This window comes from Fusarium poae, chromosome 4 (assembly GCF_019609905.1).
Source record: "Fusarium poae strain DAOMC 252244 chromosome 4, whole genome shotgun sequence".
In the NCBI taxonomy this organism is placed as follows: domain Eukaryota; kingdom Fungi; phylum Ascomycota; class Sordariomycetes; order Hypocreales; family Nectriaceae; genus Fusarium; species Fusarium poae.
In genome coordinates this window covers 2,611,153-2,628,434 of record NC_058402.1, presented here as the reverse complement: position 1 = coordinate 2,628,434, position 17,282 = coordinate 2,611,153, and the positions used below count along the sequence as shown (strand labels likewise).

The 17,282-nt window shown below is 48.8% G+C and overlaps 6 protein-coding genes across 6 annotated transcripts; 3 read left to right on the top strand and 3 right to left on the bottom strand.

Moving 5' to 3' along the window:
* Positions 1 to 149: 149 nt before the first annotated feature.
* On the bottom strand, positions 150 to 2,136 carry FPOAC1_010913 (uncharacterized protein; the record flags this gene model as incomplete). The annotated part of the gene is made up of 3 exons (XM_044855300.1): positions 150 to 1,064; positions 1,115 to 1,624; positions 1,903 to 2,136. 3 exons carry the CDS (start codon positions 2,134 to 2,136, stop codon positions 150 to 152), a joined length of 1,659 nt encoding a protein of 552 aa, XP_044702613.1.
* A 1,088-nt stretch (positions 2,137 to 3,224) lies between these two features.
* On the top strand, positions 3,225 to 5,372 carry FPOAC1_010912 (uncharacterized protein; the record flags this gene model as incomplete). The annotated part of the gene is made up of 4 exons (XM_044855299.1): positions 3,225 to 3,357; positions 3,411 to 3,544; positions 3,594 to 4,572; positions 4,621 to 5,372. The coding sequence occupies 4 exons, from the start codon at positions 3,225 to 3,227 to the stop codon at positions 5,370 to 5,372; spliced, it is 1,998 nt and encodes a 665-aa protein (XP_044702612.1).
* Positions 5,373 to 5,774: 402 nt separating this feature from the next.
* FPOAC1_010911 (uncharacterized protein) lies at positions 5,775 to 9,402 on the bottom strand (the record flags this gene model as incomplete). The annotated part of the gene is made up of 3 exons (XM_044855298.1): positions 5,775 to 8,645; positions 8,698 to 8,906; positions 8,961 to 9,402. 3 exons carry the CDS (start codon positions 9,400 to 9,402, stop codon positions 5,775 to 5,777), a joined length of 3,522 nt encoding a protein of 1,173 aa, XP_044702611.1.
* A 600-nt stretch (positions 9,403 to 10,002) lies between these two features.
* On the top strand, positions 10,003 to 10,992 carry FPOAC1_010910 (uncharacterized protein; the record flags this gene model as incomplete). Its single annotated transcript, XM_044855297.1, has 1 exon — positions 10,003 to 10,992. The coding sequence occupies one exon, from the start codon at positions 10,003 to 10,005 to the stop codon at positions 10,990 to 10,992; it is 990 nt and encodes a 329-aa protein (XP_044702610.1).
* Positions 10,993 to 12,271: 1,279 nt separating this feature from the next.
* On the top strand, positions 12,272 to 14,058 carry FPOAC1_010909 (uncharacterized protein; the record flags this gene model as incomplete). The annotated part of the gene is made up of 2 exons (XM_044855296.1): positions 12,272 to 12,800; positions 12,854 to 14,058. The coding sequence occupies 2 exons, from the start codon at positions 12,272 to 12,274 to the stop codon at positions 14,056 to 14,058; spliced, it is 1,734 nt and encodes a 577-aa protein (XP_044702609.1).
* A 623-nt stretch (positions 14,059 to 14,681) lies between these two features.
* On the bottom strand, positions 14,682 to 16,076 carry FPOAC1_010908 (uncharacterized protein; the record flags this gene model as incomplete). Its single annotated transcript, XM_044855295.1, has 6 exons — positions 14,682 to 15,211; positions 15,261 to 15,328; positions 15,382 to 15,470; positions 15,523 to 15,819; positions 15,871 to 15,978; positions 16,032 to 16,076. The coding sequence occupies 6 exons, from the start codon at positions 16,074 to 16,076 to the stop codon at positions 14,682 to 14,684; spliced, it is 1,137 nt and encodes a 378-aa protein (XP_044702608.1).
* Positions 16,077 to 17,282: the final 1,206 nt, after the last annotated feature.

The window sequence follows — 17,282 nt, the reverse complement described above, 5'->3', positions numbered from 1 at the left end:
GATGGGGGGTAAACGACAGTCGGGTAAAAACTGCTCTGGGGGAGGGGGTGTCGTGATGGTGCTATGTCTTTGGGGGGGGGGGGGATTTTTGGGATTGCTCCGCATTTTGAATTGGCTGCCGAAATTCCGATCCTCGATCAAGAAGCTCTTTACATGTCCATAGCGTCGTTGCCCTTGGCAAAGTCGAATCCTCCTGAAGGAGCAGCGCCGTTGGTGCCAAAGCCAAATGTACCGTTGGGGCCGGCGGGTTGCTGAGCCATACCATCATCGGCATTCTCCTCATCATCCGAGAAGTACTTCTCAATGATGTTGTAAGCCTTCATGTAGATCTCCTCGTTGGCGTTGTTCTGGCAGTCGTGGATCTTCTCCATGCCACCACACTCCTCAATGAAGAGAGCGTATCGGTTGATGGAGTCTCCAGACTCGCCAGCAGCCTGCTTGTCAAGGTCGCCGATCTTGAGGATGTTCTCAAGGCCATCCAGGGCAACCTGGATGATCTTATTATCGGGGCAACCGAGCAAGTCGCAAAGAGGCTTGATGCAGCCTTGTGCAACCAGGTAACGAATTTGCTCAGGCTTTTGCAGACCACCGGAAGTGGCATTGCTAATGGCCCAGCAGGCTTCCTTGCGAGTCTTGAGGTCACCGTTCTGCAGGAGGTGGATCAGAGGGGGAACGATGTTGGCATCGATCACAGCCTGGATCTGAGAAGAGTTGCCGGCGGTGATGTTGGAGATGGTCCAGCAAGCCTCCTTGCGAATGCCGTCTTTAGTGGAGCTGAGCAAAGATAGAAGGCAGGGCAGGGCGCCACAGTTGATGATGACCTGAGTCTGGACATCGTCGCCAGTGACAATGTTACCAACGGATCGCAGAGCAGGGGTCTGAACTGACGTGGAAGCGTGCATGAGAAGCTCCACCAGTCGGCGAGGGATGCCAGCCTCGATCACTGCCTGGATCTTATCGTTGGAACCATCAGAAAGGTAGGAGATAGCCCAGCAAGCGTCAATCAGAACCTCGTCGTCAAGAGAGTAGACAAGCTTAGACAGGACCGGGAGAGCGGGGGCAATCTGTTGAATTGTCAGTATAGATTCAGTCTAATCATTTCATATTGACTTACAGTAGTCCAATCAGGCTGAGGAGTCTTGCCACGGCAGAAGTTACTCAGAGTCCATGTAGCGTTACGGAGCATGCTAAGCTTGCGGCTGTCGCCGAGAAGGTTAAGGAGGGGCTTGAGAGCCCCACAGCTGAGGACATAGTCACGGCAGTGAGGGCTGTCACCAGCAATGTTGCCAAGAGCCCAAACGGCTTGTTCTCTAACATCGGGCTCAGGGCTGGCAAGAAGCTCGACGAAAATAGGGACAGCGCCGGCCTCAATGACGACCTGGGTTTGGGTGGCAGAGCCGGAGGCAATGTTGGTCAGGGCCCAAGCAGCCTCGAACTGGACAAGGGTGTGAGGGGATCGCAGGAACTCGACAAAGCGGCTAACGACACCGGTCTTGATGACCTCCTCGATCGGGGGGTTACGCTCCTTGGATAGGAGCTTTCGGAACTTTGTAGTGGCCTGAATCTGCGAATCGATCTGGTCTGAGAAGACGCCTTGCACCATCTGGGGAAGGTCTTCGTTCAACTGAAACGGGAGTTAGCATGTGGTCATAAGAAAAATTTAGCTAAGCTATGCTGTTTACAAGCCACTCGTCATGCAGGGGGCATCGAGTAGAGCAAATATCATTGCAACGATGACTGACATTGCTCAAATCCACCAACCTGAATGTGGGGTTATGAGGTGCGCATTTCCCCCCACATCACAAGCCAAGCGGGAGGGACGGGGCGAAGCGATGGCGACAGTATTTGCGCAAACAGCATGCATAGCCGGCAGCTCAACAGCCAGGGGTTGATGATACATACCTGAGATTCAGTAGGAGCGGACTCATCGTCACTATCAGGGGCAGCACCAAGGGAAGCACCAGGTCGGTTCTCACCGGTACCGATACCTCGTCGCTTGGCCAAGTTCTCCTCACGCTTGGCCTTTCGGATCTCGACTTGCTGCTCCTCGCGACGGCGACGGAGCTCCTCAGGCTTGAAGGTGTTCTTCGCCTTGAACTGGGTGCGGCGATGCTCTGGGATGTATCGCTCAGCCATGATGACTGGTTTTAATCAGAGCCGAGGGGGCGTTGGTAGGTGAACAGCAGCAAATTATTGTGCGGGGTGAAAGAAGCACAAACAGTTCGCAACAGAGAAGCTCAGCGTCCAAGAGGGATTACTGGCTCTGGAAAGTGGCGGAGGGTAGAAAATCTAGGATGAGAAGAAAAGGTTTGGGGGAGGGAAAAGGAGAAAGATTTGTTGTTGATGGAGATAGATGGATGGGGAAGAGAAGTCTCGGTGGTCGGCCGGGGACTAGGAGAGTGTTGAAATGATTGACCCAGTCAGTGGGCGAGTCTTTAGGTGGCCCCCCAGGCGTTAGTGACTGTTTGCTAAACCCAAACAGAAACTGCTACTGTCTCTGACAAAGTACTAACCTAAGGGCCAGCCCAGCGGTGATGTCAGCCTCAGGCAGCAATATGGACCTGAGCTTTAGTTTGTACGCGAGGTAATCAAATCAGCTCTACTCTACAGGCGAAAAAAGAGGGTATGATGCAGATGATGTGGGTAAAGGCAATCTAGAATTTGTCTAGAAAAGAGAAGAACTGTTTTGTTTTCTATCCACTTGCAGAACATGTAAACAAAGCAACCGACGAAGGGTCTGAAAGATCACTTGTCGCTGAAATATTGAACAACCATCACTCGAGGAACAGTGTGACATAAATTTTAGTCTTTCCTCCCCCCGGTCTCTTTAATTCGCAGTACCTATGTAGAAACAGGATCTTTGAACTATCAGACTACCTATGTAAACCTAAAAAAAAGAATCTGCCATAGCCGTTATACAGGTATCTAGGTAGGTGTACCTACCTAGATGCAACTCCACCTCATGCTCCTTTTGAAATGTCGGGTCACATGCCTTGTCACGTGTTATCGCGATCGAGGAGGTGGGGACAGGCAGCTAGGCGCGTCTATCACCAGACATTCAGTTCCATCATTGTCGACCGCGTCTCACAGACCCTCACTTTCACTTGCACGACATTACGTCCTAGTGTTGTCACTTAACGCGGTCACGTTAATCCACCACTTGACTCATCAATTAGTCATTAATCTCATTCAAACTTTATTTCCTTGCGTTCATACCAGTTCCAATGTCTTCATCAACACTTCCGAATTGCACGCCAATTCGTGACATATTGGATGGCAAATTTCGACCCCATTCGTTTGTCACCGTGGTCGGCGTCGTTGTGGAATTTAGAGTCCCAGTTCTTACGAGAGGGACGGGTGAGAAGGAGATCTCGCTTACAGCTACTAAGTCAGTCGACTAACACGCCCAGATTGGAAATGCGAAATCACACTTTACGATTCTTCAATCCAAGATGACGACTCAATCACTTTCAGCATTTTTCGTCAAAAAGGACAATTTCCAAAGGTAGGTCGCGGTGATGTTGTGCTGGCCCAGACAGTCAAGGTAAGCGTCAACCACCTGTGTAGCGGATTCCGTACTAACTATTACCAAGGTTCAACAAAGAGGGTCAGATTGGTCTTTGTTGACTAACTTCAACACTAGCATTTCGGTGTACGAAGCTTCCAAGATTCCTAAACCTCCCGGCGACGCTTCATGTGCACTGTATCCTGCCAACCACCACAAGGATATCCCCCCAAACGGCCAAGCGAATGCTTTTGTTTCTCGGATGTATCACACTATTAACCTAGATCGGGTTCCAGCTCAAGAAGAGTTTGAGGTTATGATCGCTGCTTCTGCAAATGTCAAGGAGAAATTCAGCCTACTTAAAGATGTTAGAGAAGGACAATTCTGTGACATGGTAGCCCAGATTGTGCGACCACCTTATGATTCAGGCGATAAAGTAACTTTGTGGGTTTCCGACTACACAGAAAATCTGTTGTTTTTCAACTATTCCATCAGTGCAGATGGCCCTTCGCTTGGGCGAGATGGCGACCCGTGGGGCTATACCGACAAGTTTACAACAGCCGCCAAAACGACTGATTGGCCAGGGCCTTACGGCAAGAGATCTATGCAAATCACATGCTGGGAACCTCATGCTGGCGTCATTCGTGACCAGAACTTAGGATTCGGGTCATGGGTCCACGCAAGGAATTTGCAGATCAAGACAGGCCGCAATGGCAACAATTTGGAAGGTTTCCTGAGGGAGGATCGTAATGCTTTCAGTTCCAAGGTTGGCTTGCAGGAGGTGGACTTGAAAGTTGATCCCGAGCATGTTAACCCTCATGCAAAGGCGGCATTGGAGAGAAAGAGGGAATACGAACGCCTCAGAAAGGAGCAGCTCAAGGACATAAGAGAGGCCAGCAAAGCAGGAGAAAAACGTAAGAAGAGCATGGAAACGACCAAGGAGTCAAAGAAGGAGAATTCAAGAGCGAGGCGGAAAGCCAAACGCAAAAAGGAAGCCGGCAGGCAAGACCAAGACGATGGCCAAGCAGAAGAGGATACAGCTCAGATCGCGGACCTGAACACACGAGGTATTCTTCCTGCGATGCACACCGTCTGCCGATACTAATGGATTTTAGTGAAATGTGAAAACCAAGGGAAGGCGCCTAGTCGAGTTTCGGAAATAACCAGCATTGTGCATCATGAAACGACTATTAAAGGGAAAAACGTAAAGTTTCCCCTGCCGTTTGTAAACTTGAACTACCGGGCCATTGTTCGAGTTGTCGACTTCTCTCCATCAAACCTTGCAGATTTTGCATATCCAAAGAAGGAGTCGGAATACGACATCCTCTCTGATGATGGCGAAGACTCCGTGTCCGATGACGATTCCGAAGATAATGAGCAGTCAGGCCAGATGACGTTAGATACTTTCACTCGAGTACGAAATTGGGAGTGGCGCTTTTTCTTGGAACTCGAGGACGCAGTTGAGAATCACGAGCAGAAGAAGCAAAGGCTATGGGTACTTGTGGATAACCAAGCTGCTCAGTGTCTTACTGGTCTCGATGCGTCAAATTTGAGACAAGACAAGGAGCTACTGTCTACGCTTCGCGACCAAATGTTCACTCTTTGGGGAAACCTTGAAGAAAAGAAGACGGCCGCCCAGGAAGCAGTAAGAAAGGGAAAACCTCCAGTTGATAGCGATGACGAGAACGAACAAAAGACTGGGGGCAACGAGTCAAAGACGCAATTGACGAACCGATCTTTTGCATGTTGCATACAACAATATGGCATCAAGGTTACCGAATCAGATCCGTCCAAGGCCAGTGCAGGAAACGGGAAACGGTGGCAGAGAATCTTTGGCCTCTTTGGCACCATGATTGCGCGAGGATAGACATACAAAAAGGTTTTTGTCGGGTCCAAAAGGTAGAGAACAGTACTCAACCTAAGGGAAAAGTGAATTCGGAGTTTTGGGCTTTGGAGGCGTTGATGATTTGAACGAGTTACTAGACCATGTCGCGAAGAGCGAAACTGAGGCGCAAACATTTCTGATAGTAAGGCTACTTATGTATACACATGCAGTCTTTTCACGCCCAAAACTAAAGTCCACCGCCGCATACCCAGACTCCGGCATGTAGCCCAAAGCGACAAGAGACGACATAAACAGAAATAGAAAAGAGTGAAAATAACTAAAACCGCCAGCCTGCGAGGCAAATGGAGAAAACAGATGCCATTCTCGCCATGCACCCAAATAGCTATGCGCCCACCATATACGAGAGGCCAACCATGCTGCGTTCTAATCCCCTATAACTTCATTATCTGATTCATGAGCTGGTCGTTCCGCTTCTTCGTCTTCATTTTCGTCATCGTCCTCAATTGGGTCATCCTCCAAGAGGCCCTTCTGGCGGAGATCCTCTCGTGAACCCTCCTCGGGGGGTGGCGTGCTATCAAAAATATCATCGTCCTCGATCACAAGCGCTTCGCTAAGTTGGGGTTTTTGAGACTTGGATGTTGTGGGGTGCGCGCTGGCTGCCTTCTTCCTTGTTCGCTCAGCCAGCTTCTCCTCATCGAGATAGGTGACAACCTCTTTGAAGTTGTGACCAAGTTTGTTCTGGTTGCGAAGCAAACGTCGTCGCAGCTTGCCTGCATGTGTGCCCTTGTTGTCTACAAGTCGTGCGGTAATAACAAGAACGTATTTGGCAGTGAGTTCGCAGAGTGCCTTTTCAGCCTTGAGTTCAGCAGCGAGACGCTCTTCCTCAGACAGGCTCTCATCTTCGTCATCCTCCTCCTCCTCGTCGTCATCGGCTATGGGATCTTCATCCTCGGCAGGTTCGTTCAATAACTTGTCTTTCTTGATCTTCTTGGCGTATAGCTTCTCAGCTCCATCAAAAATAGCGATCAGCTCAGGGATGAGACCTGACTCGATCTCCTGGATCAATGCCTTGTATTTTTCACCTTCCGTGGGAGGCGACCCAGAACTTGAAGCAGGACGAGCCCTTTCAATGGTCGGCCGTAGGGTGGCAAAGGTTAGATGAAGATCGCACAAGCTGCCTGTAGCAAATAGTCGCAGCTGGTCGATGGCGGCGCGAGAGGAAAGCGTTTCGATGAGGTGTCTGCGGAAAGTTTGACGAAGCACAGACAGGCGGTCGAGTTCCGCGTCTGCGATATTGAGACCTGATGAAAGAAATGTGTTGTATGCCAAAGCCTTCCACATAAAGTAGAACTGACAAGACTTGATAGCGTAAGAGACCACCTCATCCTCCAGGTCATCGACATCCTGATCGTCCAGAGGTTCATACTTGCCGCGATGCACAATGTTGGCGAGTATTTGAATTACGAGCGTTGTTGTTGACTCTGTAGAATCTCCCTCAGCCTCAAGAATGTCCACACAGTTGGACAGACTTGCCAATTTGCTTATCTTTAATAGGACAGTGGATAGTTCCTTGAGAGGCGATTCTTCTAAATTCCCTCTAGATGAAAGCTCGTAAGTCTTGTCAAAGTTGTGCAAAGCAGTCACGGTTGACTCCCATAGATTTGAGATCTTGCTGTCTGTAACTTCCTCCAATTCATCGTAGCGACGCGAATGCAGCAATGCCGCAGCCGCTTCGGACAGGACTCTCTTATCGTCATGTCTGTTGAATTGGGTAACAATCTCGTCAAGTAGTTTCTCGTATTTATTTGTGTTTTGCCGCAATTGCTTGAAAACGTCAATGTCGGGAAAGTGTGCTAGGCGCAGAACGATTGCGGCAGTGTCCGGCTCGGCTCCGAATTTGCTTAGAAGATGGGGGATAACAGTAACCAACTCAGTCGCAGTGTCCTCGGGGCTGATGCTCACATCTTCAGCGTCTTTGGATGCTTGATGCTTCTTTCTTGACCTATCATGTTCTCCTGAATGAGTTAAGCTTGACTTGACTGCCGAACTCAATACATCCAGTAGTATGGCTTCCTCTGCAGGCGAAGGAGCAACAGCCTTCTTAAATGCAAGTTCTGGGTTGTTACCCTTGGATCTTGCTTTTGAACTCGTTGTGTGATCAAATAGTAGATATCCAGCGAGCAGTGTCCATTGCTTGATTTCATCAACCTTTTCAAATAGAACCTGAGACGCCAACGAGATCCTGGTCTCTGGAACAGCTGCTTCCAAGAGGTCTACGGCCGCATCCAGCCCTAGAACCTGGTTACTTTGCTCCTCCTCAATTTGGCTGTCGTAAATGGCGAGTGTCTCAGCCAAGCACTTCAGGTCAACCCATTCGGCGCGAGGAGCATCAAGAGAGGCCTTCTTCCCTTTAGGAATCTCTTCCATAATGTCGGAGTCACCTAGAGATTTCACCTTTTCGTTGATAGCGTCTTTGGTGCATGCTACAAAGAATCCAACAACTGCCTTTCGAATTCTAAGCTCATTGTCGAAGATAAGTTTTCCAATGGCATCAACCTCTTCGCCCTCAAGCATGTCTTGGTCACGAAGGACGTCAATAACAGCAATCGCGGCTACACGCACAGAGACGTCAGCATCTTTGCAGGCCATCTCCACTAGACGGGGGCGAAATCTGTCGATAAAATGCCCCAATGTGTCTGCGTCTCTTCTGAAGACTCTAGCAAGGTGCCTAAGAACCTCATGACGTGTGGGAGCATGAGTATCTGATAGCATCCAGCCTAGGTAGCGCAGGTAGCCAGGATCAAGAAAAAGGGCTGGCAGGGAAATAATCCAGTTGCCGAGAGCCTCCACGCATTCTGTTCTGATTCTAGGATCAACATCTCGGTAGCGGTGGACAAAGACAGTGTCGAAAAAGGATTGAATCATTTCGGAGCAAACTTTGCGATTGCTAGCGTTCTTTTCCGCATCACGCTGTATTGCAGCATTCATCTTGACTTTTGAGTTTCGAGCTTTTCCTGCACGTCCAAGCCTGAAATCGAGGTCGTTAGCGACCATGACAAGGGCAGACTGAACTGCCAAAGATATGGTGGTGGCTGTATGGCGGAAAGGTCGGAGGCTTGATGATGACATGCTGGCAAGCCATGCGTGAAGGTTTTCAATCAGGAACTCGTCCCTATACATGAGGTTATTTTGGTGCATGTTGACGATGAGGTTTTCGAAGAAGCTGATGAGTACGTCTCGGAAGGATCGCGACTGTTTTGTTCTGGAAATGAGGGGGTAGTCGGTGATTTCTTGCTATAATCCTCTCAGCCTGAGTTCTTGTTACAAAAGCATGGCTGAACACTACCTCTTGGTACACGCTTTGCAAATCTGCCAGTCGGCCAGCGATGTTCTCAGCATCTCGAACATCATCGTCTGTGATGAGTTGTCCACAGCCAGCACATTGCAAAATACAATTTACTAGATCAGTAAAGGCTGCCACTCCATCGTCATTGTATTTGTTCAGCCATTCTTCAGCCACTGCTTTACTGGAATCGCCCGAGCCGAAAAGATCAGCTGAGTCGCGTCAGTATATAGAAAAGCGCGTAGGTCGAAAGGGGTTTTGCATACAATATAGGCCAGTTCCTTTTACAGCCGCGTCTTCGATCCGAACACTCTTTTTAGGTCTGCTTGGGAGGCTTTTGGCGGCATGAGTGACTCGCGCAGGTCGCAAGGGTTTGGAACCATTGATCTTCGGTTTTTTGGCAGAGGGTTTCTTTGCGCGACTTGTTTGCGACGCCTTCTTTCTAGAGCGCGGTGCGGGATGATCTTCGTCGCTGTCATTGTCAGGCTCGTCGGTCATCTCTTCATCTGAATCGGACGCTTCATTTTCAGCAGCGACTTCTTCTTCGCCATCGTCGTCTTCATCGTCCTGATCGTCTCGCTTGCGCTTTGGGTGTGTTGGCTGGGATGCAGGTTCGGGTGTAAACTTAGAGGGCGCTCTCACGACGCGTCCCGATCGGCGACGCGTTGTGGCATCGGGGTCGGGTGCTGGGCTTGAATTACTGTCCATGGTTTCTTTCAAAGGTGGTCGCGCTATAGGGAATTGAAATTATCAAGTTTCAATCTAAACAACCCTCGATGCGAGGGCAACAATGGAGTCTTTGACCACTTGGCGCGTCGAATGTCGCGTGGAGTAGGCAAGTAGGTAGAGTAGAGTGCAAATAGGTTGAGATGACGCCGCAAGCTATTCTGGAAAGTGGGTGGGTGGTGTTAGTTTCCTCTGCATACCTACGGCTGAATATCGGGTGGTAGCAGCTTTGGTCCTGAACCGCACCTTCCAGGAGTGCACTTCAGTACCTCTTTCCCCTTCATCTACCCCCAGAATCTCCCGAACCACACCCATGGAAGCTCATAGTGTCACCCCCACAATCCAAGCACAAATGTGGGCCAACAGCCACGATTTTGACCAACTACGTCTTATCTCTTATCTAATAGCAGAGGCCCTTTGACTCGTGCCTCAATAGAAACCAAGGCATTTATTTGTTAATGATGCTGCGTCAAGATGGAGACGCTGTTTGGCTTTGACACCGTCTTGACTCGATTAGACGCTCATCAATTCATCCCTGTCTGACCTTTCTCTTCATTTGCATCATCGCAATATGCTATCAAAATGGAATCGCCATTTCCTCCCTCGTCCTCTTCTCCTGGCGATGGCCGCATCGTCGTTGGTCTGCTCCCCGCAGGTGAAAGTGGCCTTGAGGCCATGACCTACCAGTATCCTCTCAAACTGATATCGCCAGCTCCTTCGTCCAGCCAGCCAAGTACGCTGGTGTTTCTGCTATCTTATGGAGGCGGCCTTGTTGCTGGAGACGGTATAAATCTGACAATCCACGTCAAACCGGAGGCGAAACTTAGCATTGCTACCCAAGGTCACACAAAAATCTTCAAGTCGCCTACAGCAGACGTCATTACAAGTCAAAACTTGGAGGTCACTATAGACAACAACGCTTCAATGTGCCTTCTACCAGACCCCGTTCAGCCATTTGAAGATAGCGTATACGCCCAGAAGCAAATATTCAAGCTTCGACAGCAAGCGTCTCTCTGTCTTTTGGACTGGGTCACGCAAGGACGTGTCGCCCGAGGTGAGAACTGGAGCTTCAGGAAATGGTCAGGACGTAACGAAATATGGTTGCAAGACCCTGAGATGACTTCCACCGACAGACTCCTTGTCCGAGACTCTATCGTCTTATCCAGGGAAGCAAGCAATTCCGTTGGCCGAACGCTTCCAGAAATGATGCAACATATGGCCATAACAGGAACCCTCATCCTGCGGGGGGGCAAGACAAAATTATTGGGAGAGTTCTTCCAAACCGAGTTTGCTGCCCTTCCCCGCATTGGTGCACGAGATTTTCGGTCGCCAGAAGCAATGGCACAGGACAATACAAATATTTCGGATCTTGAGCGTTGGCGAATGCAAAGATTGAACAATGAGAAGGAAGGCGGTGTTCTCTGGTCTGCAGCCAACGTTAGAGGTTGCGTGGTTGTCAAATTCGGGGCAAAAACAGTAGAAGCAGGACGAGAATGGATCGGGTCAATGCTTGTTCAAGAGGGCAGCGTTGCTTCAGAGTTTGGAGACAAAGCATTGATGTGCCTTCGATGAGATCTTACATAGATACCAGAAGCCAAGGTGTATGTATGGTTGGCGTTTTCTAATTCAGCATTATTGAAACTGCGGCGACTACAGACAGACAACATTCAGTTCCGTTGCGTTATTGATCATCTGTGGCTGGATATATGAGACCGAATATTTAAAATTTTCGTATAACCTTCTGGCAGCGTGCATATCCGTTAATCTTATTGCATCGGCGGTACTGTCACAGATCAAACTGAGGTGGCTGCGCTGTCGATAGTGCACTTCAAGATCGAAGCTATTTGTTGCCAAAGCTTGAATACTTCAAATAACGCGGAGTTGGTCCAATTAGGTCACATATATTTCGACGATCCAGGTGCTACAAAACAGAGCCATCCTATAATATTTAGGGTCAAACATCACACATTAGTGACCCTTTTTTGCCATGACCATTGGGGCATCAGGGCAAAGTCATTCTAACCATTTGCACTTAGGATACTACTTGACCCATGGTTCTTTGCACTGGCCCTCTTAAAACAATAGCCAATGGTCATATTGTTCTTAATACGATGATCTTTACAGAAGAAATTTCTGATTTTGGGATAAGGGTCATCTCTGTTCCAGTATAGAAAATTATATAACAGATGAAGTAGTGTTAGAATTATCTTATAGTCAGAAGAGGGCAGTATCTGTTTGAGTAACTCAGTGCTTACTGAAACAGCATGAACTTTTGGTTGTCTTCGTGTCGTATTTGAGTCTCTAACCAATGGAACTTGGCCATATTTCCGCATTAGGAACTACTTCAGTGTAACGCTAGTGCCTAGGCATTACTCACTGACTGGGCAAATGTTAGAACGTAGTAGTGGATTTCTTCCAACCCCAGGTTCTGAAGGATAGATAAGAACCATTACTTAGGTATAGTTGAGAATTGCAATACTTGTTCCGGGGCAATGCTACATGAAGGCGGTTTCATGATATAGAACGCGCTTTGATCGTGATATATTCAAGGTGCTCTACTTTCAACCTTGTTGATGAATCATGAATTCAGAATTAGCCGCACATCATCGTATGTACAGTAAATCGTGCACCTAGTTTGCAATTATGCCGTTGCAGATTCCTCCTTTAGTTCTCGATTATCCAATACATCATCTTTCCATGTAATACACGGCCTGACAACAACGAATAAGCTTCAAAGATGTACGCTAATCTTGATCGGTACATTAGTAGGTAGCATCGAGCTAAAAGGTGGTGAGAAGAGACACGGCAGAATTTCTAGTCCCCCACCTTCCCGCCCCCCACTATCTAACTTATGGCTTCCCGTCTCAGACTAAATTTTTGTAACGCTCTAGAAACACGACAACGACAACGATTCCAGGACCACCTGATCAATTTCAACGTAATCGCCAAAGCCAAGGATAATATGAACAGAGGAAGGGCATCGGCCCGGGGTACTCGAAGAGGCGCTGGTGCCGCAGGTTCACGAGCGACCGACGATGGCAGCGCTGGCCCTTCCACTACACAAGCAAATTCAGGCAGTGCTACTCCAGCTCCTCAGAGCACAACCTCCACATCAACTAGAGGCGGTACTACCGCCCGGGCAACAAGAGCACCCGCGGCTGGTCGCTTCCGACCCAAGAATGTTCGTCGAGATGAGGCAGAAAGAGATACTTTAGCCCGTCAAGAAGAACAAAAAGCCAGCGAGAGAGCGGCAGATGAACGTAAAGCTCGTGGTCGTTCACGGTTCAGAAGCAAGAGGAGCCGTGGCGATGCCATGGGTAGAGGTGGTTTCGGTCGAGTAATTTCAGGAGCCAGTGGTCCTTTCTCTTCCGGCCCAGGAGGTAAGACCAACGTGTGATGTCCAGTCTTACTCGCAAGTTTCTAACAGCTACAGGATTTGGTGGTCGAGGAGGTGGCGGAGGCGGAGGCGGATTTGGAGGAGGTGGTGGTGCTGGTGGTGGACGAGGTTTCAAATCAGACTCGAAAACTGGCTTTGCTCAAGCAACACGGAATCGCGAGGCTCGAATTAATGCGGATAAACTCCATATTCATACCCCCGACGAGGATCTCGACAGCGAGGACGAGGCCATGATGGAGGCGCTTAACTCAAGGGCTGTCAGTGTATTGCCTATGGGTATATATCGACGAGAGCATAAGGATGAGGGCATCATTGTGGCCACCACAGCAGAACTGGAAGCAGCTGAAAATGCCCAAGCCGCTCCTCCTCAACAGTCTAGGGAAGTGGAGGAGAGCCTTTGGGTGGATGGTGACGTAGGCGAGCTCCAGCCAATTGGCGAGAATAGAGAGGACGGAGGTATTTGGGACACCGACTCAAAGCCTACTGTTATCAAGAAAGAGCAGGACGACTCCATGGACGTGGACCTCGAAAGCAAAGTGGATATTGATACGGAGAGCAAAGACTCTTCCACAACACCAGTGCCACAGCCCAAGAAACCAGCACAAGAATCGGAAGAAACCATGATCCGATCAGATCTGGAGATTCTTGCTAATGAATTGGGCGCAGTCGAAATTTCCGATAGCGCAGAGGGAGAGGAGGCGAAAACCCAAGGTCTCAGCAACAAGGACGGCCGCATGTACTTATTCCAATTCCCTCCTGTTCTACCTCCCCTAAAACAGGTCGCCCAACCCAAGCCCAACAAGATCAAGCCCGAACCTACCGAGGGCGAAGATAATGTTCTCGAATCAACGCCAGCTGCACCCGACGCTGCTCCCGTCGATCTCACCAACGACTCGAACAACACTGGCTTCAACATTCCTGGCTTTGAAGATCCAGAACAGAAGGCTGGCTTTATGTCCAGTCTACTGTCTTCAGGCGGCATGGTGGGTCAGCTCAAAGTACGTAAATCAGGCCGTGTAGAGATGGACTGGGGTGGCAGCACAATGGAGCTGAGCCCGGCTGTTGGCATGAACTTCTTGACGACAGCCGTTATCGTTGAGGAAAACGATGAAAAGCCCCGGCCAGGTGTTGTTGGGGGAGAGAGTATTGGCATGGGCAAAATCATGGGTCGATTCGTCCTTGCGCCTAAGTGGGATGAGGAGGAGGAATGGGAGGTCTCATCCGAGGACCTTAGAATATAGTATAGTGATTGTTTCGTGACTGTTTCGTGACTGTGTATATGTAGTCACGAATAGCCATGTCAGGAAACTCGTATGATAAGAATCCTACTTGGGTATACAGACATATATGTTTGAGAGAAGTGGCTAAAGGAGGAGGCATCCAACCTGAATAAATAAAGATACCCTGCATAACCCGTTCAACAAGTGTCCTACCCTTGAAACTTCATGTTCGTAAAAGTGCACGGGTTCCTTAGTTGCATCTTAGATATCAGTTCTCGCAAGTCAAAAGCTTGTGAGCCGAAAAGTATTGGAAACAGGTCGTCACTCAGATGAGTCGACAGGCGCCACAGATTTTGAAAATAAGGCTGAGCAGTTATTGGAAAGTAACGAATCATCATGAATACATTATAAGCTACCTCCTATCCAAACGCCCAATTGTGTTCAAGAAATACACCATGCGCCTTGCCCTGTAGCTCTTGTAAAGTCGGACAATGCTATTATCTTGAGATTCGTTTACCCAACACACCAGTCCTCCGTCCAACGCCTTTCACTGCTGTGCTTCCCCTGCCCAAAAAGAAATCATCTGTATAAACGTAAAATGTAACAAGGATAAGGCAGTTTGATATGTGTCTGGCGTCCCTTTATTAGCGAGGGTATCGTATTACGGATCTATCATCTCCTTTCCCCCTAATATCATTGCGCTCGAGATCTTGACTCTGCGCCTCGAGATCGTGGATCTGGTCAAAAGATCCAGAAGGAGATGGATACATCTGGGTTTCGGGAGGTGTTTGTGGGGGCGATATGTTGCTCTGTAACACCAAGATCTCGCTCTTAGCGAGACTGCTTTGTCCGGGTGAGAGGGGACCATCAGCTGGACGTCGAGGAGGCAAAATATAGGTATCATCTGGATAGGGTCGGTCGTGTCTATGGGGAGGGACGTTGGTCAACGAGACATCATTGGGACCGAAGCCTGGCATGACCATGACTCCAGCATTGTGGCGGTTTGGATTGGTCTTGCCAACTCCCGAATGTCCCGTGCCGTAAGTATGGTCGGTAGATTCGAAACCCCTAATTTTCATAGTCCGTAGAAGTGGTCGTATGGTAGCTAGACTGGATGCAATGATGGCAACACCCGGTTCTATCAGGGTCCAAACCATGGCATCGGTGCCAGCAACTTGAGAGATGTCAGCTAGAAACGAAACATCCGTTCAGGCGTCACTCACATAGTATGTCCTCGGTGTCAGTAAGATCAGCGAGAAAGCGCAGGCGTACCAGGGTTGCGACACTTGCACTTGATGGTTCATTAGACATAGGTTTGATGCGAAAAGGGAAGTCTCAACTTACAATATACCTAATCCTAGAATGACGATGACAGTTGCTTTGGCTTGTTTTGTCATCTTTACAGACCACAGCATCGGGATGGGTAGCAGTGCCTGTTGGGTAAAATCAGCGAAGATCAAATACACAATGGGAAACTTCACGTACATAGAGCCAGTCAGATAGAACCGTCATGACACTTATCGCATAGGCAGCTGAGACGATTTGGTCGGCGGAAACGCAAGTGCCGTCTTGAATACGGAAGTCCCACTGCATCTCTACTGGGTCGCATTGAAACAGGTTCCAAAACCAGAGTACAAGGCTCCAGATGGTAATGATGGCTAGACTGATCCATATTATCCAGTTGTAAACCTTCTTGACACTGAGTCGAAGCAAGAAGACACCAATGCTGAGTTTGATGAACATCATATCTAGAATGTAAGTTGCAGTTGCCAAGGCCTGCCACTGATACAACGTGAGCTTCGACCTAAAGGTCCATATGAAGAAGTGACTAACCATAAGGGCCTGTACTTTGATCTCATCGGACTGGAAAGCGTCGTTGTGTTTTCCTATTCCTTTCTCAACACCTTCCAGGATGAAAGAGCAAGACACTGTGAAGATTATCTGTTACTTGGTAAGTTTTTTCTGGTGGTACAATGTGATTAAAATCCATGTACCTGGGCAACAAGCATGAGCCAGTCGTCGAGTTGTTGGCCTTTCATTAGCCAAACTCTCGTGTAGGTACGCAGCCCAACTGAGATCCAACTGAGGGCCAACAAGGTTGTTGCTGTTGCAACTAACGCGATTCCATTTTCCTCGTCCAAGTCGATATTCTTGTTAGTAGCCATGGCGCTCCGGCGTCATAAGTTGCCAGCAGCGTCGAGCATGGCCTGCTTTTCAAGTGTCAAGGAACGGTCGAAAAGGGACATAGGGCAATAAATGATATCAGACGAGGGCTATGGATAATATCAGTGCAAGCCAGGCAAGGGGGCTGGGCCACTCCAAGATATATCTCGCAGGTGCAAGAGACAACAGTGAATCACACATCTGATATTGCACCCAACCAACATGGCGGATCTGATCAAACGCAGGTAAGGGTGTTCGGCACGCAGCCCGCTCCTGGGGGTGTCAAAATGAAGTTGGCGGCCATGGTGTGTGGATGTGATACGACGAATGCAAGGTACCAGACGTGCCTCCGGTTGAAGGAGAGAGAGGGTGTGAAGCTGATGTCGTCAGGGTACCCTAGCACCTTGTCACTTTGAGGATTCAAAGCCTTTTGCGGCATGATTCTAGCGTTCTTCAACAACCAGGATTAGCGGGAAGCGAACCTGCTTCCCCGATTCCCTACCCATACAGATCCTTTCTTGGTTTGACAGGAGTGACGGGTCTGTCAGAGTCTCGTTTGGTAACATGTCTGACAAGTAGGGCAGAGTCTCGTCATGTCGTTCAAGAAAGGCAATACCATCTTTCGTGAACAGCAAGCACCAATCAGGCAGTGTATGACCTCGTTCTGTGTAGGCTCTCATGTTTTGGATGTTGAGAAGCGAACTTTAGTGGCAAACCCGTTGTCGACGTGTAATGTTAGTTGTTGAGCAAAGTCAATCAAGGACAATGCCCTTGTTTGATTCCAAGAACCAAGAACCAAGAACCCTGCACAGCGATTGAAGCCACCAGAAATTACCTTTTTTAGCCAGACGCCATTGCTCGGGTGTTTGAATACTTCCAGTTAGAACCTGTGGGAAATTCTCATGGCGAACAATATAATTGGTTGGTCTCGAGCAACATCTTTAACAGCCCTTGGATAACACCGTTAACAATCGTGCGTCAGGCAGTCGCAAGATTTCCCCAGCAAAGTTAGATTAAGTTACGAGATTCAACTTGGACTAGAGGGCAAAGAAAAATATTGCAGATCTTTGAACTATACCCAT